At 47.1% G+C, this 25,827-nt stretch overlaps 1 protein-coding gene across 6 annotated transcripts in view; it reads left to right on the top strand.

Moving 5' to 3' along the window:
* NRG2 (neuregulin 2) overlaps positions 1–25,827 on the top strand; it is a 151,544-nt gene that overhangs the window by 89,117 nt on the left and 36,600 nt on the right. For 4 of the 6 annotated variants that reach the window (XM_061354019.1, XM_061354017.1, XM_061354018.1 and 1 more), the window contains exons 2-4: positions 4,785–4,956; positions 16,585–16,703; positions 20,860–20,925. In XM_061354019.1, the coding sequence (XP_061210003.1) occupies positions 4,785–4,956; positions 16,585–16,703; positions 20,860–20,925 (357 nt within the window). The remainder of the gene's footprint in view (positions 1–4,784; positions 4,957–16,584; positions 16,704–20,859; positions 20,926–25,827) is intronic. The other 2 variants (XM_061354020.1, XM_061354021.1) reach the window with 1 other exon arrangement.

Here is a 25,827-nt window from a genome sequence, read left to right as displayed (position 1 = left end):
AGAAAGACACAGAAGGATCCTGTTCTGCCAGTTCTCCAGATCCACCTACCTAATTTGTCACCTGGTGTGTGCCAGGCAGGGTGCAGCAGCCTCCAGTGGTTGGCATTGCATCCTCTGGAGCAGGCGAAGAAGATAAGTCATGTCTACTCATGACATCCATTGCCCAGAGGTCCCAGATGTGTCTGTAGATTGTCCACTCTGGAGGATCTCCCAGAGCGAGCAAGACACTGCAGTATTTGTGGCTATTAAGGAGTTCACTGAGCACCTTTTCCAAGATGACTTGCTTCTGTTTCATGCTGCCAAGGGGTTGTTTATGTATGATGCTGTGTGGGTGGGATGTAGTTTTGTCACTGCTCCGTTGTTGGACTGTGTTTGGGCACTTTGCCTGGTCATGATTAATGATGTTTTGAGTTGGGGCTTTAAGGTGCTTTCAGGCATACTTCAGGTACCAGAAGTAAAAGAGGTGTTGTTATAATCAAGGTACTTCAATGTAGTATCAAATGTAATCAGAAGTGAATTAGTTAAAGCAGTGTGTACATATAAGTCCTCTTATGGTGGGTGTTCAGACAACTTGTATGGTATAATTTAGAGGTCAATTTTTAGACTTTTGTAAGCCTTTTCTCTCCATGAGATGGTGGTAACTTGGCAGTAGATGCCAGGACTGCTGTCAGAGGGCAAACCTCTCCTGCAAAGGCCTCTTAGTGAAACATAACTCTTGAAACAGGTTAGGGCATTGTGAGAATTTGTTGATCCTGGCTTTAGGGTAAATTCTTACAGCTAACAGAACTGCTGTGGGCTGGGATCTAGTGGTTTCCTGCATTTCACCTGGCCTTGGAGTAAGCACAAACCTGTAGAAAATCTGTATTTCTTGTTGGTCTTGGCTCTATCAGGCTGTGCTGCTCTTTTCTTTCTGCAGCACAGCATATCCTTGGCATGGCTGTCTGCTAGAAGAAATGCCTGGAGAGCCGCAGCCTCTTTTCTCCATCACCTCAGCCTTTGTGAGGCTGGTGGTTCTTCAACCCCATGGAGAGGACACTCAAATTCAGATAGAAGAGTGGTTGACAGGTGACTTGTGTGGCCAGTTAGGTGTTTTGGCTTGACAGAAGATGTACTGGTCATGTCCAAGCAGCAGTAACTCGTGTGGATGAGGCTGGGAAGCTGAGAACTGGTGGAAACATGGGGAAATGGGACCTGAACTCCAGCTGGTATACAACTGAGTCTGTTTGCCACAGATCGTATGTTATCTTGGTATGTATGAAGGTAGTGACTTTGTTTCCCCAACCTGTTTGAAAAAGTACTAAATGGGCAGGAGATTAAAATGACCTAAAATGTTGAGAGCATTAAAGAAAGGGGACACTTTTAAAATCCTCATGTCTGAGCTAAGCTCACGACTTTCCAAGCTGCAACTCTGTGATTTCGACAGGGCAGAGATAGGAAATGGGACAATGTTGAAGCTGAAAATGAACCAAAATGTAAAACGTTCTTTGACATACTCCATTAGCACTGCATGCGCTGCTTTGGTCTCTCCAGCTACTTTAGTTTACTGCTGGAGGAGGTTGAAAGGTGATTCATTCATAGTTTACAAGTACCTAAAAAGGGAAGAGGTTTCTGGCTGCTAGATGGGATTCAAATCTATCACAGAAAAGCAGAGAGTTCTCTTGGCTGGAAGCCAAAGCCAGAGAAATTCAGGCTGGGAAAAAGGGCTGGAGTTTAAATGATACAAATACAAACCAGTGCAAGGTCTTGGGCTGGCATTAAGCAGGCTCATCAGCAGCTAATGGCTCTGAATGAACGTTCTGTGTCTAAGAGATGCAGGGATTAGGAAGAGAGACTTTCCAGCCCAGAGCAGCTGTTGCAGGAGACCAAGGCTGGGGGCTCCTTTCAACTGGAGCATCCTGTGCATGGCTCTGGATGCTGCATCCCAGGCTTGGGGCTCTTCTGTTCTTCCCCTGCTGCCATTCAAACACAAGCCACTCTTGCAGGGCAGCAGTAAGGCACACAGATGCGCTGGTGTCAGGCAGCACAGCTCTTTCTTCGTGTTCAATGCTTTTCACAGAATCCAAAGTATTTCTGGATTGGATTCCTCTTTCACTGGCTGGATCCAAGCAGGGAATTACAGTCCATGAAGTGTGGCTTGTGAGCCGAGTGTACAGTCCCTTTCCCTGCTGTTGTGAGACAAAGACATGCAGGGACGCGTTTCTCCTTCCTTTCTGGGCAGGCTCAGCTGGAGGGGTGTAATGCAGGCAGAGCCCCTGCTCTGGGTGGGTGTCCACTCCATCTCTGGTATGTGTCTCTTTGGGCCTGCCTATTGAAGAGTGTCGTGTAATTTATCACAGAAGCACTAGGCATGAGAAGTAATAGGTATGAGTGGGATGTGACTCATGTTGGTAGGGAGAAACAGGGGAATAGAGATCTTGGAAGGTTTCCTGCTTGTCCTTGGCCCTCTGCCTTCAACCCTCTCCAGGTTTCTGGGCTTTGCTGTGCTCTTACCAGCATTTTCTGGGCAGAGGGGCAACACTGTCCTAGGCCATGCTGCCTGCTTCATAATTCTGCAGACTGCAAACCTGGAAATAACACAAAGCAGGTGCACTAGTGCCAAGGTTAGGACCTTCCTAGTATTTAAAGCACATGTATACTGTTGGCATGGTACAGGGTGACCTCAGTGCACAATAGGAACCAACCAACACACACATTCAGACAGAATAAATATTTGACAGAGTCTATTTCTCTGTTCCCCCAAATGACCCCTTATAAAAGCAAGGTCCTGTTTACCTTCCTGGCTCTCTGGGCACAGTCTTCTGAGAAGAGACAAGCCCTCTTCTCCATTCATTGCCCTGCTGCTCTTCTGAGTGACGCATTTCCAGGCAAGGATCAGGGATTTTGGCTTCACAAAACCCAGGACACTTGGATCTTCACAGAACTAATGAAATTTGGGGAAAGTTGAGATAATTTTGTTCAGAAGTGCCAAAGCACAGAGACCTGGGCAGCAGCACAAGATGCCAGCGTGAGCCTGAAGCAACTGTCTGCATTTGTCCAAACTGGTTTTTGTGCTGTTTCTACCACATTAGCACATCTGAAGCCCTCCCCATCTTGACTATGGCAAGATTTCTAGGGAGTCTGCAGCAGGCTTCAGTGTGCAAGAATAAGTCAGGAATAATATTTGAGGGGGTTTACCCTGTTTTCCTTGGTGTATTAAACATCTTTCCTTTGCACTCCTGGGTCTTGTTTGCTTCTTTGCCTTGGTGCCGATGTAGCTGTGTCAGTGGAAGACCTGGTGTGCTTGGAGCCAGAGCTGCTATGTAACCCACCCATGTGCTGCCAGGCACCTCTCCTCTAATGGTCTGGGTTTGCCTTTCAGTCACTGGGAGCTTTGCCCAGCCAACCCCTGTTACCCCAGACTGTACCTTTCTGTCCATACCTATTGAACTGAGGACGGTTTAGATTCGCATGCCCTTGCGCATACACCAAACCAGTATGAGAGTCCTCCTGACGCTGTAGCATGCACATGATGACTGCTGTGCTTCTTATTTTGTATAAGATCACTTTCACTGAAAATTTTTTAAGTACAACCTATGATGACTTAGCCTGGCATGAAGAATGAGTGGAGACATGCAAAGGTCTATAAAATAGCAATTGCTCTAATGAAACCCATCCAGTTCCTCCTCCTTTGATCTTGCAATATGGAAGAGCAATCGGAATGCAGTAGGCAATTAAAAGGTGGCTGGTGCATATTAGAGAGAGGAAATACTTTATCTGTAACACATCTTAGACAAGTGGAAATCATTGTTATGAATATTCTTCAGCCAAACCCAGCAATTTGCTTTTTTTTTTTTAAGGTTAATGCTGAAAAGGAAAAAGGGAGCTGCCAATTGAATGAAAAATCACAAGCCTGCTAATGCTTCTTGTCAGGTTCAATATAAAGCCTGGTAGAGATTGCTGAGAAGTGTTTCCCTCTCTTCCTGATGTTTCACCTGTCTGAAACACCCATGCAGAACCAGGCTTCAGATTGGAAAGCCTGACACTGCAGGTCCTATGACCATTTTAAATAGAATCACAGAATCACAGACTGGTTTTGGGTTGGAAGGGACCTTAAAGCTCATCCAGTTCCCACCTTTCTCATCCTTTATTTGTGCAGGTTTCCACTGCAGCCCCTCTCCATGGCTATTGCTCTGCCGCTGATGCTGTCAAGCTGAATGACCATCCTCTTTAGCAGCAGGCATAGAGCATCCATGTCACACACTACTGGGGGACTGGGGACTGCACCCCATGACCTGCCTCTGCTCCATCTTCAGTGAAACCCTTCAGCTGTGCCTGGTGTGGTGTGGGATTGACAACACACCTGCTAGCAGTGGCAGAGATCATGTAGGTGTTGGTAATCATCAGCAGCAATGGCAGGATGCAGGGAAAATAGTCTCCAAAGAGCTTTGAGCCTTCTGCATCTTGGCTCTGGGCTGGTGGGAGAGCCTGGAGAGCAGCACAAACCCTTGTGCCAGCAGGAAGACACATGGGTCACATCTGTGTAAGGACAGCTATGGGGCAGTGGAGTCCGGAGCAAGCCAGACCTGGGGAGCTCCCCCTGTTCTCCACATGGACATTTCTGACTCCATGCCTATGTGCTGGTAAAGCCTGGGGAGCCGCGCTGGTGTGCAGCCCCACCCCAGCCATCCCAGGTCAGTGGGCAGCACTGCTTTTGTCAAGGAGGGGCCTCGGTGCACTCACATAACTGTGTGCAGCCTGTGCAAGAGGCAGGTTTCATTCACATTGTCTGCTTTCTGTTTTTGTAGCTGTCCCTCCCAAGCTGAAGAAGCTGAAAAGCCCAAATGTTCACGTTGGTGAGAAGATCTCACTGAAATGTGAGGCGACTGCTGGAAACCCTCAGCCCTCCTACAAGTGGTTTAAAGATGGCAAAGAGCTGAAGAAGAGCAAAGACATCCGGATCAAGTATGGGAATGGGAAGTAAGTATGCCATGGGGCTGCTCTGCCTCTGCTCACTAACTCTGAGTGTCTGGGTCTGTGGGAACATCTGGATAGAAGTGATGCTGTGCTCTCCATGTCACAGCTGAGGGATACTGTGACACTTCCTTGGAGTCACAGGACCATGCCCAACTCATTTACCATGCCTGGGAGAGTGAGCAAGATTCCCAGTTTCCTAAGAAAGTAGCAGTGAGAGAGGAGCAAGGCACACACAGGATAGCTGTTGGGTCTGTAGATGGGCCTCTCCTTGGGTAACTGTGTCATTGGATATCTGAGGTGGGAGATAACTCTTCACCTGCTAGCTGTAGACTGGTTGCAGGCAGCTCAGGCTACCTGGGGTGAATTCTGCTTTGTTACTATGGGTTTGAATGCAGCAGCTGTGCAAACCCAGCAGTCACCCCACCAGCCCACAGCAGGCATGAATAAATGTGCGAGGAATCACTGTTAGCTCAAACTTAGGTGGACTCAGAGCCATCTAAGACAACTGGAGGGATGCAAGAGCACATCATGATACTGTCTGATTAGGATTTGTAGTCACTGTATCTCACGCAAGACCTTGTGTTGCTGCACCCAGGGCAACCATTGTGGCTGCCCCAGCGTCCCCCTGAAGTGAAGCCGTCAGGGAGCTGCTCTCAGCGAGTGTCATCCTAGGGATCACCTCACTGGGGCAGTGCAAAAACACCAGGAGAAACAGGCCTCAGGGACTAGCTAAGGGGTTCTCACTTGGAACTGATTTAAGTGAATCCATGTTGATAGTTTTCAAGGCCAACTACTTACATCTGATATAGCTTAAAATTATTCCATCATTGTGACTATGCTTACATTCATACATCCTGACCTAGCCAGCAACTGTCAGCTTGCAACTACCCAAGCCCTTGGAAAACTTGTTAATTCTTTGTTAACATATGTTATGTCTGAGTGTGTGAAAAATAGCTCGTCTCTTCTCATTACGGACTTCAAAGAATATTAACTTTAAAATTAGAAGCCATTAAATAATCACTTAGATCAGTTAGTGCTGGAATGAGTCATTATCAATTGCTCTAATTTAACATCAGTCCTGTTGGCTCTGATTTCAAAGTCACATGTAGAATGGTTGACCTCCATTAAGGTAACTGTAGAGTTTGTGGCTGTTCTGGGAAAAGGCAGAGAGGTGGTCAGTATAAGGTTTAGGCTAGAAACACCAGGGTATCCAGAATAACTGGCTTGTTATTGATGCTGTCTGCTCAGGAAGGGCTGTCTGGGCTTCCAGGCAGCAGAGGAAGGGCAGAACTGTGCCTGTCTCTTTGCTCTGTTGTCCTCAGTACTTCTGCGGGCCTTGTCAGCCCCGTGGCCTCAGTTGTTTACTGGTGTGTACTGGAGCTGGGATTCCCTGGAGGGATGTCTGCACCACCCACTGCAGCCCTGCGTGGGAATCCTGCTGGTCCACCCATGTGGACATTGCATCCTGCGGGCAGGCAGCTTGTGGGACCTTGAGCTCAGTGGTGCTATGTCTCACAGGGATGTTGGGGTGCTGTTTTCCTCAGAGCTAGAGAGCAATCAGCACCAGACTAAACACCCATCAAGTCTCTCTGGTGATAACAACAAGCGCCTTTTGCAGCATTTCCCTGCTGTGCTCCCAGACATCATAGTCCCTCTTGCCTCCTGGCACCCCGTGTCCAGCACAGAGCTGTGACAGGGTGGCATCCCACCCACAGTGGTGCAGGAGTTCATGCACTCCCTGTGTCAGGGACGTAAACATATGGAAGAAGGTTGTTCCTCTTTCCTCAGGACACTGCTGTCAAGTCATAATTCTGCATTTACCAGTTTCCATGGCAACGCGTTGGCTGACAGCCTGCCAGTGACAGGCCAGAGACACGCTGTGCATGCTACAAGTGCTTCTTGATGGCAAAATAAGCCCAAGGATAAACATTTTAAAGAAAGCTGAGCACCTGCCTCCTCCAGTGCCTGAGGCTTCCTCAGCAGCAGAGGTGTAAACCCAAACCCCTCGCTGTTCTGCCCCCAGAATCACAGAATCCCATCTGGGTTGGGTTGGAAAGGACCTTAAAGTTCATCCATTTCCAACCCCCTGTCACGGGCAGGGACCCCTTCCACTGGAGCAGCTTGCTCCAAGCCCCTGTGTCCAACCTGGCCTTGAACACTGCCAGGGATGGAGCAGCCAAAGCTTCTCTGGGCACCCTGTGCCAGCGCCTCAGCACCCTTATAGGAAGGAATTTCTTCCCAATGTCTTATCTCAATCTCCCCTCTGTCAGTTTAAAGCCATTCACCCTGGTCCTGCACTACATGTTCTTGTAAAAAAATTCCTCTCCATGTTTCTTGTAGACCCCCTTCAGGTACTGGAAGAGCTTCCCATCACTGCCTTTACTCCCTGCTGTCATTAAAACATGCCCTTAAGTGGAGCGCTTGCCTATGTGGGGCTGGAGCCTGGCTACAGTGATTAGGCTCAAGCAGTTGTTGATCTGGGACAGCTCTGATGTCAGAATGGTGAAAAAGGTCAACCCCTTGTTGACCATTTGCCCCTTGTTGAGCAGTCAGCAGTAAAGGAACACTCTAAGCAGATCTGGATGGGTCTGTGCACACCCAGTCTGGCATCCTTGGCTTTCAGGCCCTTCTCTCCATGGAGTTTGCTAGGTGTCAGTGCTTGAAAAGTCTTAGAGGGCAGAGTCCTTACTGGCATTGGACCTGTCTCTTTTTGGTCTTGATACCATGCAGTGAACACTAAAAATTGCTCTCTGCAAGCAGCGTGAGGATCGAGGGAGCCCTCGTGGTTTTGCATATCTCCATTAAGTATCTGGGTTTAGCAGTGGGACCCAAAAGTGGATATGGGATATGGGTGTACATAATTATTTCCAGCATGTTGTTAGGAGAAGTCTCCCGGGAAGGGTAAGTATCCTAAACTGTAAAACTCAGAAGGGAAGTCCTACTCTATGATGATTAATTCAAGAATAATGGGGTTTATACATCTGGCTCCACTTAGAGATAACACTGGTCTCCAGATAATCCCTGCTCTTTCTTTCAGTTCAGAGAAGAGTGGGGTTTCCAGAGGGCTGGAAATAGAACACTGGGGAGGGACTTCCATAGAGAAAGTACACAAAAAGCTCCATAGCATCTGGCCAGGTGTGCGGGATCGCTAGTTGTCTGCTGGAGCCAGGCAAATGAGCCCTGCCAGGATGGGGAGGTGTTTTTCATACTGTTTCTCTTGGTCCAGTGAATCCCAAGCAGAGTGTCAGGCCATTTGTCTGTAGCTCTGAGGTCCTTCAACAACATGCAGAGGGTTAGGATGGAAGGCAAGAACAGGGTTGCCCTCTGTGACTCATTCCTGCTCCGTGCATGTCTTTCTCTGTGTTTAAAGAGCCTTGAGTTTTCTAACTACCAACTGTGACTGAAGACTGTTCTTTGTGATCAAGTTTTCATCTGATCCCACTAGAGTAGATCTCTTTTAAAATAAGGGCGGTATATGTTTGTAAGGAGGAGAGGAGCAGTTAACTGCAGTTCAGCTCTTCAGCTTCTCCATCAATCCTCTTCCCTCTTGTGTTTTAAAGTTACTGGCAAAACTTCTGGTACCATCAGCCAAAGGAGTCAGGTTGGTTTTTTTCTCGATGGATATTTGCTGAAGGGAGGGGAACAATCCTGATTCCTCCTTTCTGAACTGCATGTTCCATCTGTAATTAGTAACAGGCAGGGGCAAGCCTGGCTTGCACAAAATGGAAACTTCTCTTTAAGGTAGAAGAAATTATTGGCTGGAATTTTATCTCTGGCTCCATTTAAATAAAACACAGTTGATGGGGAACCTAGAGGAATTACCCAGAAAGAATTGCCTGCGATAGTGGAAGTACAGCACAATGAGTGGCTCTCCCTCTGAGCTGCCAAAGCGATGCCATTCTCTGCTGAGTGCATCTGAGATGGGACTGAGGCTGGGTTCTGACTCTCTGGATGTCTGGCAAATGGTCAAATGCCAACTGTGGAGAAAGCCAGGAGAGTTTCTGCTTGTGAAGGTGTAGAGAACCTGACTCAGTTCAGGCTGTGCTCAGGGCTCAGCCCTGAGACATGTAGATTGCCAGCTGGAGTCAGAGGGGGTTCAGGAGCCTGGTAGTCTCCTCACTGTGGCTGTCCTTACAGCCTCTTCTCTTTGTGTGCTCTTTTACCAAGGGAGATTGCTGTGGTGATGAAGTAGGCGCATCATTAGATTGGAGAGGGTTGTGGCAGTTCAGTTTGGGACAGGCTGACCATATGACGTCCCTTGGGAGTAGTGTCCTACTTTCAGTATCACCAGGAATCCCTATTGTTAGCCTGTAAGTGGAGCCAAGGGATACCCTCCTCTCCTGTTTCTGTACAGTAGTCCCTCAGGCGTTCCTAGCTGGGGCAGATTCATTGCTGGGGTCTTCCTTGTAATGCTCCCTGCTGTAGATTATTCCCCACCCACAATGAATGGGGCTGTGGTCTTCCCTGTACAGCTCACTGCTCTGGAATGAAGGCAAAAAAAAAGAGATCATAATGCCAAAGCAGCAGGGGAAAGAGAGTGCCAATAGAGATAAATGATTTCCTAATTGAGCCTGGAGACAAGGAGGGGCAAAGAGAGCTGTTGAAGCCTTGTGGGAGCCAGAGTGAACCCAAGCAGGCTATACCACCACTCTGGCAGGGGTCTTCAGGCTGACATTTTTAAACAAAGGAAAAAGCTCATTTGACAATGGATCTTGCAAGAGCAATTCCAGATGCCTCGAAGCTAAGACTCCTCTCAAGCACCGGTGTTGTTATAATCACCAGGGGAGCTTCTGCCTTGCTAACTCTCACGATGTCATTATAAGTCTCCGATACTTGGGATTTGGTTTTAGCTGCTGAAGGCACTTTGTTGGAGGGGGGGTGTGAAGGAGAGCATCTCCTTTGTTTGCCTGTCTGTTGTTTTAAAGGAGATGATGGACGTCATCTTGGCCAATGCACCTGGGACTGAACCAGGGAATTTGAGAACTGAAAGGAGAAGCAGTTGGGTCTTGAGCTAGAACAATCCACAAGCCTTGCAAGTTGGAGCTCCTAGGAGATTCAGGGAATGGGTATTTAATGAAACTTGTCTGAGTTACAGTGGCTAACAAGTTACGGTCAGATGCCGGGTTGCTTCAACTGATGGTGTGTGCAGAGTTCGAGGTGGAAGGAGTTTTATGTGCCTGCAGTGTTGTGTGGATTTTCCAGTGATGTTGGCTGCTAAAAAAAACAACAGGGGAGGATAAAATTTCTCCCTACAGACCTTAGCCCACTGTGGCTGCAGAATGTCACAGATAGGTTGAAGCACTCATTGAGACATGACCTGAAATCCCATTCATCCAGTGTGAGTTAAAATGTTTTGCCATGGGGAAGGAGGGCTGGAGTGAGGGCTGAGGCTGCAGGCAGCTCACCTGGGGCACAACACATTATATATCTATAAGCATGAATTTTCCAGGTTCCCCTACAATCCTAGGTTTGGAAACATATCACAGATGAAGACTGATATGCAGCCTGCTCTAGTGAAAGGTGTCCATGCCTGTGGCAGTGGGTTGGAACTGGATGAACTTTAAGGTCCCTTCCAACCCAAACCATGCCATGATTCTATGGTTCTATGACAAGTAACACAAGGGATCCTGCGCTGACATCTGACCTGTGCATCAGCCTTAACCCAAAATTCAGCTTTTACGTAGGTATTGATTTCACACCCTGGCAGCTGCTGCAGGCTGGCCTGGCACAAAGAGCAGCAGCACACACGGGTTTGCCTCTCAACAGAGCGGCCACAGAGTCCGCTCCGGGGACTTGTGTGTGGTTGCATTACACTGCCTCTCTTGCCCTACACCTCTTCCCGTTGCAGGAACATCTGTGGCAACTCAGCAATGTGGCCCCAGGTTGAATTTCGGGATGGAGAGGGGTTGCACAAGTGACCCTGCTCTTTGGAGTGTACTTATTGATCTTGTTCCCGTCTGTTGACATTGCAAGACCCAGAAGGGACTCCAGCTCTCACTCTGAGACCAGTGTCAGTGTCAGCTCTACAGAGTGAGGACTGGTCGAGTCTTCAGTTTAAAATCAGCCTATCCCAAGCCTGGGCACAGAGAGACAACAGCACTGCTGAGCAGAGAAGGGGCAAATCTGCTTTTCAGGTTAGAACAGCACTTTAATGTTGGGGGACAAGGGTAGGAGACAGAAGGCAGAGGGGGTCCGGGGATGGAAACCCTGTCCAGATGGACTGGGGTTGGTCCTGTCCTGGGCACCTGCAAGGACTTTAACTGAGTCCTACAGTTCTCCCACAGTTCCTGCAGCTCAAACACTGAGTGGGGCAGATGATGCTGTGAGGGGAGGAAGAAGGAGGACTTCTCCCCTGGCAGAAGGGATGGTGGCAGAGCTGCAAAGTCTGAGCCTTCCTGTCTTTACCCCTCTTATGTGATTGCTTTGCTTGAGGCAGTTCTTTTCCCCTTTCCTATTTGCTGCTTCTGTAGCTAATCCTGAGCTAGCCAGATCATGCCCTAGAGTGCCTAGCAGCCAGTATAGAGCCACTTGTTTTCCTCAAGCACTCCAAGGCACCCTTGGCTTGCCTGGTTCTGTTGTGCTGCCAGCTCTGTGTAACTGCCTCTGAAGGGCAGGAAAGACGTTGGGGTGGTTTCCATCTGTCTGTGCAGGGCAGAGGATGCTCCTGGCTGCCACTTCCATCGTGCCAGACAGAGGTGCTTTGCCACAGCCATCCCCACTCTGCTTTGCATTGCAGTGATCCCTTCTACCTGATTTTGTCCCCCTGCGTGCTGAGGAAGATGAATGTTTTCTCAGAGGCCAGGGGTCTGATAGCCCTGCTCCAGCCAGTGGGGCTGCCTCAGATTTGATGGTTGCTGGACACCACTTCTTACTTTAAGCTGAAGAATTAGATACTCTGAATCTTCTTGCCAATCATTAATCTGCTCTCTCAGGGCAAATGCACCACCGTGAAAAGTGCCAGGACAGCACGTAGGCTCCAATTAAATCTTTGGCAGGAGTGTGAGCAGTAGACATTACAGCAATTACTGGCCTTTCTGTTCTCTGCAACATTGGTGTGCTTCCTGCTATCGGCTCTGTGCAAACAGAGAGGAATGGAGTTAATAGATAACCACAGCAGTGTATTCAGTGTGTCCTTTGCAAGGGTCATGTTTGGGAATTTCCTTTTCCTAGGATCTTGGGTGTGTTTACTATGTGCAGTGTTCTTCATTCACAATTTAGGGGCTACATACAGTGTAGTCTTCAAATTCTCTTCATCAGCCAGTTCCTCGACTTTACTACTTACATGTTAGCTACCCTATTTTTAGAAGACTAATAAAATACTATAACAGTAGTAATCCTAGAGCTATTTGTGTCCTGAATGATGCAGAAGAGGCTGAACTCACGCAGGGAGTGCCGAGTTCACAGTGAAATGTAGGTGTCTCGGTAGCAGCTTTTGGCAGCTGCATTCTTGCTCAGAGATGAATGGCTTAGCAAGGAGATGACCTGGGAAGACAGTCGCATTTTCAGTTGGCAGTAGGTAAGGGGACAAAAATGATTCAAGCTTGACCAAAGTGGAGGTGAGAACATGACTTCTGTCATGAACAGTTTCTCCTTGGCTGAGATGAAGTGCCTATTTTCTTTTCCTCTGACTATACCGAAGGCCCAGCCTCACATTTAGATGTCTGACTCTGAGATGTCTAAATTACACCAGATGAGGCCATCCTTCCTAGCCGGAATTTACCAGGGTCTCTCTGTAGGTCCCAGCCAAGGGCTAATCTCCCTGCTTCCCATTGTGATCTGGTATTGACACTGCAGAGGGTGATTCACTCATCCCTCCAAACTGTCCTCTGGGGGACTCTTTTCTCATGGTCAGAAAGGTGTTTGGGGGGGATCTTCTTCTGGCCAGGCTGAAGGTCTCCTCATGAATCCTATCCCCCAGAGCTTGCAGACAACATATTCCCTATGGCTTATTCCTCCACTGGCACTACAGGAGATAATTAGTGCGTGGCTAAGTCATATGTGCTGAGGGTCAGAAAAGACAATGAGGCAGATTTTCCCCTGGAGTAAAGAAATGTCAACAGAGTTGCACTGCAGTGAAATGATGGGATCTGTCAGTGACCCTGGCCCTTTCACTGAACAAACAGCCTGGGGTAGAGCCTTCCTCCAGAAGAATGGCATCCTTTAGCAGCAAGGCACTCTTGTGAACCAACAGTTTAGGGCTTTCCCAGGGGCTGGTGTCCCCAAGAGACATGCTGCCCACAAGGGCAGCAGGAGACTTGATGCAAAACTCCTGTGCACAGCTTAATTCCTTGTATGCTGCTACTTGGTATTGCTGTAAAACCACTCCTCAGCCTCCAAGTGAACAAAGTACCTGCCTGGGGGCAGCAGGAGGAAGGATGCAGACTTGACAAATGAGCATTTCCTAGCCAGTTTTGAGGTATTTCAGTAGCCCTTGGAGATAGTAGAATATAATGGAAACAAAGTGGTCATCTGTGCCACACACAGACCAAGGTCTAGTCTCTTTTACATCCTTCGGTTCAGTTCGTCAGTGCACAGGCATTATCCATGTGAATTAAAAGGCACATGACTAATGCTGTGAAACAAGTTATCTCTGGCTATTTCAGTGCTGCCTGGATAGGGAAATTCTCTTTATTGTGGCCATGCTCAATATTAAAACTACTCTTCATCTGCACCCTCCATCTCTCTCCTCCAAGTCTGTTACTTTCCATTATATAGCATTATAGTATATAGTGAAGGCCAAGAGCAGCTACGCCATTGGTCTGGAGTATGAAAAGCAAGAAAAAGATCTTGAATTTTTCAAGGGGATCTTGCAATCCAGGAGAACTTCAAACTGTGCTGAAAAATAAAAGTAAGCACTTTTGATAGTACAGCAGTCTTGTGCATTAAACCAAATTAATCTTCTTTGGTTTCACCTTGAATTGGATATGCTATAAATGCCAACGTTGCTTTTTATTCTGCTCACATTCCTCTCTGGTTCCAGGTAAAAGACCAAATGCCTCCCATCCTGTTCTTGGAGAGAAATCTGCCAAGTGTGCTCCCTTTCATTACCCTTTTGTGTTACTAATAACTTCCTGATTTCTATCTTTGGGGCTTAAACCCCTTTATCTGTAAAAGATCATGTACGCAGGTGATATTCTAATGCTGTAGTGGATTTTTCCAGTTCCCACACCTGGTGAAACATGCTGTGCAACTTCTATTGCAACACAGCCAGTTATCATTAGGGTATGTGTCCTCCGGCAGCTGAAGGCAGCGTGTTGGTTAATGCTTTCAGCTCTGCTCCGGCAGATAGCCTCAGCATGGTGTGCGAGGGTGGTGTGTTCTACAGGACTTGGAGTTAGAGCTCTTCCAAGCTGCTTTCAACACGTGCTGCCTGCTTTTCTGCTCTGCATTGCAGCAATAGCTACCAGCCTGTCATAGGGGTAGTTTATGAAACAGATGGTGTAGTCTGTCAGGGAGGGTTGAGACAGCTAATGGCTGGGTGTGCTGGGGACAGTGTTGTCAGAGTTGCGCTACAGCCCAACAGAGCCAACCCCTTCATCCGGCACCCATTGTATCTTCCCAGCAAGATGCATGGGAAAGCTTTAGCTCAGAGGCAGATGAATTTGAGCTACTTTACCTGGGAAGTTTACGTGAGGGCCTTAAATACTGTTGAGTTTTTCTGTTGTGGTTTGTTTTTAAGGGGGCACAGGTTGCCCAGTAATTGATAAATGCTCCATCCCTGGCACTGTTCAAGGTCAGGCTGGACAAAGCCTTGGGCAACATGGTCTAGTGTGAGGTATTCCTGCCCACGGCAGGGGGCTGGAACTACATGATCGTAAGGTCCTTTCTAACCCAAACCATTCTATGATTCTATGCACAACCCAACTGCCACCAGGCAGCAACAGGCCCTGGAGGCCTATAAATGCTTCACTGTCTCTTATTGCTAGACTCCTAAGGCACCACAACAGTGAGGACCACAGTGCCCAGGACTGTCACATGTTGCTCTAAGAGACTTGAGAAAATACAGAGGAGCGCACAACACAGAGTCAAGGTGGCTTTGCACCACTCTGCTTCTTCAGGCTGCTATGTTGGAACATGTTGGTCCACATAACTGGCTTGGCACAGTGGCTTAGGGGAGACCTAGGGATTTAGAGATCTTTGCATACTGTCAACATTCATTTAAAAATTGCACCACATGGGTCCTAAACTTGTGCAACTGAGCACTTGACCGCATCCTGTAAAACAGGGCAGAGCCCATATCCTGGGAGCTCTACCAAGCTGTCTCCAAGTGCATTTAATTTATTAATATAACTAGTGAGATGTTCATGCCGAGTCCTTGCACTGTGCCTCCCATGAGAACAGAATGTCAGGGTGTTAAAAAGATGACCATGTTTCTGTGAAGGACTTCCTATGGACGATGATTTGCACAGCCCAAAGAAAAGTCCTTCTCAGATGACACATTAACATTGTAAATATGTCCAAAGCTAATGGGTATTTTCCACATGTCAGAGCCATAGGCCACTGGGACCTCTTTCTACACCTGGCAGTGTTTCCAAGTCCCTAAATAAAGTGACTATATGACAGACCTGAGATAAAAGTTTGGGGTAGAAAGCAGAGAGATGTTCTCATGAGAAGAGACCACAGGGTGTTTTTTGATAAGCTGGCTAACATGACAGGAGATGTAATAAAACAGAGGGCCTAATGCGGGAGTCCCACTGTTGGCTCATGAGTGTTACTCAGTGTGTGTTGAAGACTCCTGTAGATCTTTATTAAAGTAGGCAACAAAAGGTTTTGGCTATTAGTCAGAGAGGCATCAGAGAGAATGAGACATCTGCCATAGGTGGGTGATGCTCGTCTTCTCCGTAGCACCTAAGAGTTCTGTTGCTGAGCTGCTCCCTGTCCTATGTAGCACACAGCACAGGTTGTTAGATGACACAGGTAATCATTCCATACATCATCTTCTGCTCTTTCTAGGTGCTTCTGACTGGTTTAATGGTTGTGTGCAGTTCAGCCCCCCCGTCTGTAGTACATTGGAGTGTGTGTAATTGGGGGATACAAAGTACTTCCCCTATTAGTAGGCCTGGATGAAGCTAGGTGCTAGCTGTCTGGGTCAAACCACAGGGTTTGATTTGCAGGCTGGAACGGATGAAACCCCACACACACTGCAGGTGTTTGTGTTTGAGTGTGTGGCACTCAATGCAGTCACTGAAGCACTGGATTGCTCAGCCTCCTGGCTGAGGAAGGTGCAGAACTCATCTCCACATCTCCATCTCAGAGGCAGATCCTGCTGTCCATCAATAAAATGGCTTTTCTCCAGCATAAGAAAGTCTGTGTGCTGGGATGCTGGGGCTGCTGGGCTCAACCCCCAGCAAGAGGGGGGAGCTGGTCTCAGACCAAACCATGGCAACATGCTAAGAGCAGCGGGTTCAAAGAGAGATGTTCATTTAGGAAATAAGGGTGGTTGTGATTCCTGGGAAGGGTCTCATCTGAATTCTGACCATGCTTGGCTGCCTATTCAGCTCGTGAGGTCAGGCAAGCCATCATCCCAAGAAGGGGTGATGTCCCAGGCAGAGTACCAGGGCCAGGAATGGTTATCAGTTCATGAGGGTGGTTAGCAATCTAGTAAGTACTATCTGCTGTACTTTTCAACAGAAAGATTTCCAGACTGCAGTTCAACAAGGTGAAGCTGGAAGATGCTGGGGAGTACAGCTGCGAAGCGGAGAACGTTTTAGGGAAAGACACCGCAAAAGGCAGCCTGAATGTGAAAAGTGGTAAGTGAAGAAGCCAGCAAACGTCTTGTCTGCCATTCATGCAGAAAGCGGGAGGTTCTGCACATGATCTGTCTTTTATTGTGTTTCATGCTTTTAGGATATTGAGTAAAATAGTCTTGGGAGATAAGAAAAATGCAGCTTAGCATAAATGTTTATCTTTGTTATCTGTCAGTGGCAATGTGGTTAATTTACATTTTAAATAAACTTACAGTCTATGTATTTTTTTAAAGGGGGTACAGAGGAAAGAAAGCTGATGGGCTCGATGTTTTCTTTTTCTAAAAGAATTTCTGAGCAGCAAAACTCACCAGAAGACAAGTAATTAAACCATAGCTTTGTGATGAGTGAAGTTGCTTCTGGTTTTCATCCTAGAATGTGTGCTCCATCTCTTAGAGCTCAGCGGATGGAGTCTGAGGTTAGGTGGTTTTATTATTATCTTGGTTATAATAATTATATTGCTTAACATGATGGTTTGGTTGCACCCTCCAGCTCAGAAAGTCTCTACAGTGGTTGCCAGAACCCAGGAGGGTGCAACTAGGGAAGGGATGACTGTGTTCCTAAGCTCTTCCTTCTGCCATTCACAATGGGCCACTGCGGGAGCCTGGGCTCTGTGTTCTGCAGCCCTTCTCGGTGTGATCCAGTTTCTCTGTTGTGGTCTTATTAGCATCAGTCAAATGTGAAGGAAGGTAGCTTTTTCCTGCTGCTTTCTGGCATTATTTTCTCTATTAACCTCTGTCTCAGCAGTGTTTGAAGTCCTGAATCTTCCATTCTGTGAAGCTGCAGTATCATATAGCCTCCCCCTCGGTTACTGTGCCTGTAAAAACCCAGTGCTTGCAAAGCCTGCAGAAAGGCCATCCGTGCTTAGACCTCCATACCTTCATGCTTCACGTCTATGAAGTTAGCACAGCTGCTCTGCTGTGTTTCTATCATGGTAGGAAAGGTGTCCAGAGTAAACTAGCTGAGGCAGTGGAACTTCCTTTGTTTCTGACTTGCACTCTGACTGTTCCACCACCATGTAAACTGCTCCTGTTTCGACTGGGGGCTACATGTGCAAATCTAATTTCCATGTGCAACATGCTCAGGCAGCATGTGCCAGCCATTAGACCCACATCTGCCTCCTCCACACCTCCTCTTCCCAGGCACTAGCAATCCCCTTTCACGAGAGGAGGAGTGTGACTGAGCAGTGTCTGCTGCAAGACTCCCATCCTGCAAGCTATTTATGGCACCAGGGATTGCACCTCAGGCCACTACAGCTTCAAACAGCCCCTTCCCACATAGAATCATAGACTGTTTGGGTTGGAAAGGACCTTAAGATCGTCTTTTTCCAACACCCTGCTATGGGCAGGAGGACCTTCCACTAGAGCAGGTTGCTCCAAGCCCTGTGCAGCCTGGCCTTGAACACTGCCAGGGATGGTAATGGCAGTATTTGAAAGGATTGAACTCATCCTCTGCAGGAAGGCATGCTATCTGACAAGGTCAAATTCTCTTTGAGGTCCCTTCCAGCCCGGTATTATATGATTCTATGATAGGCAGCTGCTTTCACTCAGGTCACAGGGAGTATGAGGACATGCCTGAGTTGCCCAGAAATGTGTTGACCTGCAAAGTCACCAAAGACACACAGAGATCTGTCCTGTACCTTTTCCTGCTGGGAGCTGCAGGCTGCAAGGTGCTGCAGATCCAGTCAATTGCCTGCTGTGCCCTGCTGGGACAGTGCCTTGATTAATCCATTTTCTAAGCTCCTTACAAATCTGCCTTTGGCTTGCCACTCTCAACTGCATGCACCCCTTGCTGCTGCTGCTTGCAGGTCACCTGGCAGGACAGCAGCTAACTGCTAGTTATAGTCCCCTGTAAACAAGGTGATGCTGTTCACTGTGGGCTTTTGCAGCTCTGTCACCCCCTTTGCACTCTCTTTTCTCTTCCCCCTTGAGCTACCCAGAGCCCAGCAGCCTTCACCTGTGCCCAGCACTTGCTGTTCTGGAGTCTCCCTCTTTCCTTTCTGCTGGCCTTTCTTGCGACTTTGATAGCATCCCTCACTTCTGCAAGCTCCCTTCTTCTGTGATATCTTTCAGTAGAAAACTCCTCAGAGCATCTGCTTGTCCCTGAACCCACATGTGTCCTGTCTTCTGTTCCTGCCTGCATTCTTCTCCAGGCCCCTTAGCACTGATCCTGTTGTGGCTAATTCTCAACACAGCACTCTGTGAAGTTCCAGCAGTTTATAACAATTGATCAGAACAGATGTGTGAGCTGGCCTGCCCTTGGAGCCCTTCCCAGAAGCAAACTCCAGCTATTGCTGGTTTTTGTGTTCTGCTGCTTAATATTCTGCTTCTTAAGTGCTGGCCTTTCCTTTGGAACTTGGTGCATTCGCCTGTCCCGGGCAGGCTGCCTGGTACAGATGCTTTGGGACCATGTGCGGGAAGCACGCCTTCTGATCTGACATTTAGCAGTACTGTTGGAGGACCTGTAATGTTACTGTGATACAGGCATGTGAATCTAGGACTGGGAAGAGGTCCTGAGCTAATACTGCATCTTGTGATATAGAGAAATGAGGTCTGTGGACATCTCTGGGTGCCCCTGTAGAGAGGTGCCATTGCAAGAGGTGGTCTGCAGCTTGAAATGAGCATCATGGAGGAGGGAGGAGTCCTCAAACCAACATGCCATTGCCCTCCAGGGGTGCAGAAGCCAGAGACAGAGGCTCCTGAGCCCACTTGAGTCCTGGCTGGCAGAGAGGGGGCTCACACATGCTACCTTCAGGCGCATGGGTACAAAGATCTGAGATGCAGTCTCTGCTGGCAAAAGTTTCTCAGCCCGATGAGGCAACGTTGCTGTTGCAAAGTACCCTTCACTCTATTCCACTGCCGCTTTCCAGTTTACACCAGTTTCTAAAGAGCACTGATTCAGCCATGCAGATCTGTTGGGAATCACCAAAACCCCCACACTGAAGAGAGATTTTCTGTAGAAAGAGAGTGGCTGCAGTGCAATGACCCCTTGTCACTTAGAAAATGTCCATCAGCCAGACCCATCACCTCATGTCTGCTCTGCAATTTTGGTATTTCCACAGAATGCCTTGCTCAGAGATAAATGCTTTTGCCTTGAAAAGCTTTGGGAGGGTGTCAATCTCTGAGGAAATGCTTCTGGGCTTAGCCAAAACATATTGTGCTTTGGTGCTATTTTCAAATTATTACTTTGAGGTAAATTAGATGCTTTCTTAGAAAAATGTCTGATTTCACAGCTCTCTTCATTGAGTATTCGAACATTAGTATCACGTGGGCATGAGGACACAGCTGAAATGTGCCTGTTTCAGGTTCTTTTCCTCAGAAAACTTCAAGACTCCTCCTGAGCTGACATCTCCCCCTCCACTTCTTGTTTAACACTGCAGGAAAAATCAAACTTGTCTAAAAAGTTCTTTCTGCTTTTACCTTTCTATGGTGGTCTCAGCGCCTATCTCTGACAGGGAGCTGCCCACACAGCGTAGGCTGCTGGTGCTTTCTCCTTTGTGAATCTAGAGGTGGTGAGGGACTTTGATCCAGAAGGAGCTGTTGCTGCCAGCAGGCTTGAGTAGAGCTTGTGACTGTGGACACTGGACTTCCCCAGTATCCTGGTTTATAAAGAGGAAATTGCTGGATGTGCTTGGCTCCCATATTGCCTCAGGCCATGGCCTTCATCTGTTTCATGTACCTCCATCTCTTATATAAGCATTACTTTGCGCTGTAAAACTTCGCTTATATATGGGATGGAGGCTCTTCAGAGGGTCTCACCTTTTCTTTAACTCCACATTTTTCTCACTGACATGTTCTGTGATCCCATCTTTACACTCTCACAGCCACCAGGGCTAAGAAACCCTCCCACAGTATTGCTCATCACCTGCCAGGTGAATCCTGAGCCCTTTTATCATGACAGAGATCCTAATGGCATGAAGCCCTCTACAGCAAGGGGACCGATGTGCCCTGTGCCCCCCTGCAGGGGCACTCCATTACCTGCCTCTGATACCGAGTCACCCACCTGAGCATCCCCTAACCAGTACTAACACATTGACAGCCATGCCAGCCTGTGCCACCCAGCAGCACCTCCTCTTGTCCTTCCCCCCTGCAGTAGCTAAGCCCACCCTTCTCTGCTCAAAATAGATATTTTGTTCACTACTTTCTTACCTTAATTTCCCCAGGAACAACGAAAGCACCACAAGTCTTACCAGCCTCAGAAACTAAAATAGTTGTTATGGAAGAAGAGTGTAAGTACCTCTCCCCCCGCTCCCCCAATATAGCTCCTTTCCCCTTCCTTGTTTTGGTTTTATGACACCTTTTGCATAAATGCTTTATTGCCTCCTGGAATCTTCTTTAATCACCACTTCCCTTTGATTTCTGCCAAAGCCACTGATCTTTCCCTGGATCTTTCAAAGAATATGATTTATATTGCTGGTGTCTATACTAGAGAGGGAGAGGCTGATAGCTATTGCAATGGGAACTTGAAGAACAAGTTACTTAAAATTACAGCGGGTTTTTAAGTGTTCACAGCTCTTGCAATATAGTCCCTGCGCATGGCAGAGGGTTGGAACTAGGTTATCTTAAGGTCCTTTCCAACCCTAACTATTCTATGATCTATTGATACTTGTAAGGTGTGCTTTGATTTAACAGGAATTTTTGTTGGTTTGTTTTTAGGGTTGGGTTTGTTGTTTGTTTGGTTTTTTTTTTTTTTTTTTGAGGATAGGTGAGAAAACCAAAGAAAGCTATAAGAAATACAAGAAAAAGTACATGAGAGTTCTAAGCATAAGTCAGAAGAAAATTGCAGAAATACATCTGTGTTCTGCCATCACATTTTTCCTAGAGTGTCCAGAAAGTAAGAGCAGATTACCCCAAACGTTTAATTGATTTAATGTAGTGGAAGTGCTTTTTAGCATTCCCTCCTATTCAGTTGTCATGAATGCAGGAGAAAATGGGCACGCAGAAGTACAAATCAAAGCATATCTACAAGGGCAGGTCTAGAAGGCAGGAGCCTGGCCGCTGGTTTGGCTCTTCCCAGTGGAGGCACTATTCCTGTGTGTGCCAGTGTCTCTGTGCTGGGGAATACTGAAGGGCCCAGCAGGGTTCCCTCTAAACGAGCAGGCACCCAGAGGGCTGAGGACTAGGCAGCTATTTGTGGTCTGCGCTGTGTTAACATTCCAGCTGCTCACAACCTGACCTGGCAGCACAGCTGGCTCTGCCTCTCTGTTGATTCCGCTTTGCAGAGTGCATGGGGATGTTTCCTCCTTGGAAAGCTCGATCGTTGATGATTTTAAAGGGAATGTGATTGCAGCCACAGCAGGGACTGGCCAAGTATCCTTTAAAAGGTTCTGATTAGAAAACTGTACTTGTGTTGTGCTCTTGTGTTCTGTTTAGCCTTCCACTGCACTGGGGACATCAAGCTGAGACACAACACCATTAATACAATGACCATACCGTCCTTCCCCAGGATTTTTCCATTGTGTTCACCAGCATAGATCCATGCTGCTGACTTGCATCACATTAGATATATGCTATTTTTTAATAGAAGCCAAATTTCAACAATAGAAAGGAAACTGGCAAAATACCGTGTGGCTTGCACAGAAGTTTCTCCTTTTGAAACACTTCTTTCCTCTGGAGGAACATCATCCTTGACTGTGGGGTTTTTTTCCTTAATGATGTGAAGAGATGGTAAAGTCTCCAGAGTTAAAGCTGTAATTGACTTTTTCCCTCACATTCCTTTTTCATGATCTCTTTCAATTGTTACCTAAATAACACATAGTCCTTCTGATTTTTATGGTTACTGATGATCTATCATAGAATTGCACATCTGTATAACATATGGGAAGGTAACAAAGATATTGTGAGGTGTGATGCATTGGAAAGCTGACAAATACCTCATTCTTGTCAAATTGTTGCATATCTTTTAAATATCTGTATCCAAAAGCTTGTCTGGCACCTGTACGTTGTCCAACCCCTCATTGTTTCACTGACAGCCTGTAAATGATCCCCTGGATTATAAACACCATGTTGAGAAAGCACCATGCAAACTTGGTGATAGCTGCAGTTCCCTGGTAAAGGAGAGACTGCCTTACACAGACAGCTTGGTCATGGCACTGGTCACTTCTGTCTGGCCTGTGGTGTGAGGCAGGCATCTTAGCAGCTAGGCTTGGCAAGGGTGTTAGACTCTACACCCCAACAAGCTCACTGTGTTCTTGCCATGGCCCAGACAGCTCCTATGGGCAAGGAGATAGAAGCCCATCACTCCATGCAGCCCCACGTGCCTTGCCCCCTGTAGCTGTGTTGCTCCTGGAGTATATGCTTTTAACTAGTCTTCTTCCCAAATGTCCCAGTTCCTTCCTCAGTGGTTTGAGCTCCCTTGCTACCCTTGCCTTGGGAGAAAGAGTGTGATACCAAATATTTCACCTTTGGAGCATTGTTAAAGCCTTTCTTACCACCCCTGAGTGCAGCTACTAGCAAATCCTGCTATGTTCTGAGTCACCCCTGCCTTCCTCAATCCGAGGGCCAGATTCAGAAAGGAACTCTGGTGTCTGGGAAAGTCTTTCCATGATGCTGTGTACCACAGTCTTACTCCTTCCTCTGAGTATATATTGGTTTGAGCATTGTCAGACCAGAGCAGCCCTAGAAATGCTTTCTTCAGAAAGCACTGGGGCCCAAAAGAGAAGAAATGCCTACTATTCTTATCAAGTCTTCCTGTTGAGCCTAGTAAGTATGACATAGTTGCAGTAGCTCCATCCATAGTGAAAAACTGTTAAATAAGACATGCTGTTTTGTTTTGTCACAGGCTAAGATTGCGCAGTTGGGTGGTCACAGTGGCTCAGCTCACAGGCAGGGACTTGCAGGAATGGGGTAACTTGATCATGTGTCCTAATGCAGAAAGAAACATCCTCTATACTCATTTCAACATACAGAGAGCTCAAAATGGTAAAGTGATCCTGTCAGTGTGCAGCTTGGAGCAGCTAAACAAGGTTTGGGGGTCTGTGGCTACAGACCTGCTTGGTAAAAGGAATAGGAATTAGTGTCAAAGTTTAGAAACATTTTGATGGAGGAGAAAATGGAAGAAATTTGAGAGCAATCTGAGATAGCAGGTATATGCAGGACAAAGATACTAAAATCTTATAAAAGTTTCCTTTTTAAATGGTATTTAAAGATAATGTTTGTAATCTTTTAAAAGGTCAGGTAATTTCTTTTGCTTGTTTTCTGCTGTTGAGTTCCCCTCTAGTTTATTTTCTTGATTTTAATAAACAGCTGAAGTCGTGAGGGTAAAAAGTTATTACTGGCTGGGTAGAGAAAGCATGGTTTGGATACTGTCAGGATAAAAGAGAATCCACCAGTGATGAGCAGATGCTCTAAACCAACATGTGGATCATTGCAGCTGCTTACCCTGCTCATGCCCTTTGGCTGGGTAACTAGCTAATCTGATTGAGTGCCTTTACCAATGTCACGTAAGGTGACATTTCTGGCCAGGCTACAGATACTCTGCAGTAGAGAGAGGTTTTGGAGACATGAAAAAAGGAGAAAGAGGAGAAGAGGCAGTGCTGAGCTTTGCTGGGAACATGAGGATTGGGGGATAATGTGAGGATGAATGAAAGCTGGTCTCTTCAGATTGATTTTTGGGGAGCTTTATTTCAACTGCTGGGGATCACAAGCCCTCCCTGAAGTCCCCTTATAGGTCCTAATGGGAAAGTAGGTGAAACAGCACTTCTTTCTCCAGTTATGTCTAACTCTCCACACACCAATTTGGGTCCACAGGTTTCATAGCTGTCATCTTGGTGATAAAATTGGTGGACTAAATCTGTAGACTTATCGGTTTAGGCTTATTCAGGTCTCTCCCATTTAATACCTTCCCCAATTCTTAACATGTCTGGGTTGGAAATGTTTTTCCTTACTGTCTTTCTTCCAGGTGAGATAGGCTTGGTGGACTCACATGAATGCAATGGCTCAATGATGTCTTTACTGTGATGTGGTTTGTAAGTCACATCTAGTTGAAGCTTCAGCATATAGCACAGTAAGATGTGACATGTACCTCAGGTTCAGTCAGTTCCTCCAAACCGTGTCTCAAGTGCAGTCTGTTATGACCTTTACTGAGTAACCATGGCAGACCTGAATGTCATTCTCTGATCTCTCTTAGTCAGAAGCCACTGTGCTGGAGCCAACAATGCTACAAACATGAGCATGGTGCTGTTTTGGAGTTGAAGGGTGTCCAGCTACCTCCAAGCACAGGTAGAACAGACGGAAGTCAGTCCACCAGGGGCCATGTGGACAAACCAGTTTTCAATATTAGGCTAAAAATAAGTCCTGATGTGTGCTCAGATGATTCAAACCCCATGGCTGGAGGTGTGGTTGATAATGGAACGGTGCCTGCATGCAGGCAGGCATGGGACCCTGAGGTGTACGTGCTGGACATCTTGCTGTCAGGCTGCAGGGAGAGCTGTGTTTTGCCTGTCCGCTGTCAGGTCCCACACTGTGTATTTTTTAAGTAACCATCAGATCCACTACTCTAAAGACAGGGCATTGCGACTCTAAGGCAAAGATGGGCAGTATAGAATGAAGTGTAGGATGGAAGCTGATGTCCCTTGGAAGAACTGAGGCTGTAAACCCAGCATTCAGAGTAGGAGGCTGTGTATCAGATCTGGTCTGTATGAATCCATCTTGTGATCCTGGCATGTTGCTTCACTTCCTTGGCTTCAACTGTCCCACCTGCAAAAGAATTTGTAGTTCAGCTGACATTGACTGTGGCTGTTCAGGTTGTTGAACAAAATCCGTCATTGAAGTATCATGTTGCTGCTATTACATTTGGTGATGGGGATTTGGGAAAATAAGATGCTGCAGCACTAATGCATGCATTCTGGGACCCTCGTGGTAGAGAAAAGCATAGGAATTGCTGGAGAGATCAGCCTGGAAGAGCAACTAGAAGCTTTACAATAACACAGGACTTTGTCCCTGCAGTAACTTCCTGTCCTATGGAAGCAAGCAGTCCCTTGGCACTTGGAAACCTTTAAACTCCCTTCTCAGTGGAACACCTGAACATTGCAGATGGGAGATGTGGGGAGTGCTGCCTGTGTTATTTTGATCAGCACTATCTGATGCTCTTGAAAAGAGTGTCCTGCAGTCTGGCATTTGCATTTTGGGAT

The sequence above is a fragment of the Neopsephotus bourkii genome, unplaced genomic scaffold (assembly GCF_033783945.1).
Source record: "Neopsephotus bourkii isolate Nb327-2 ecotype Australia unplaced genomic scaffold, CSIRO-AGI_Nbou_v1 NB_716, whole genome shotgun sequence".
NCBI lineage: Eukaryota > Metazoa > Chordata > Aves > Psittaciformes > Psittacidae > Neopsephotus > Neopsephotus bourkii.
The sequence above is the reverse complement of the archived record's forward strand: the minus strand, read 5'-3'. Positions and strand labels throughout refer to the sequence as shown.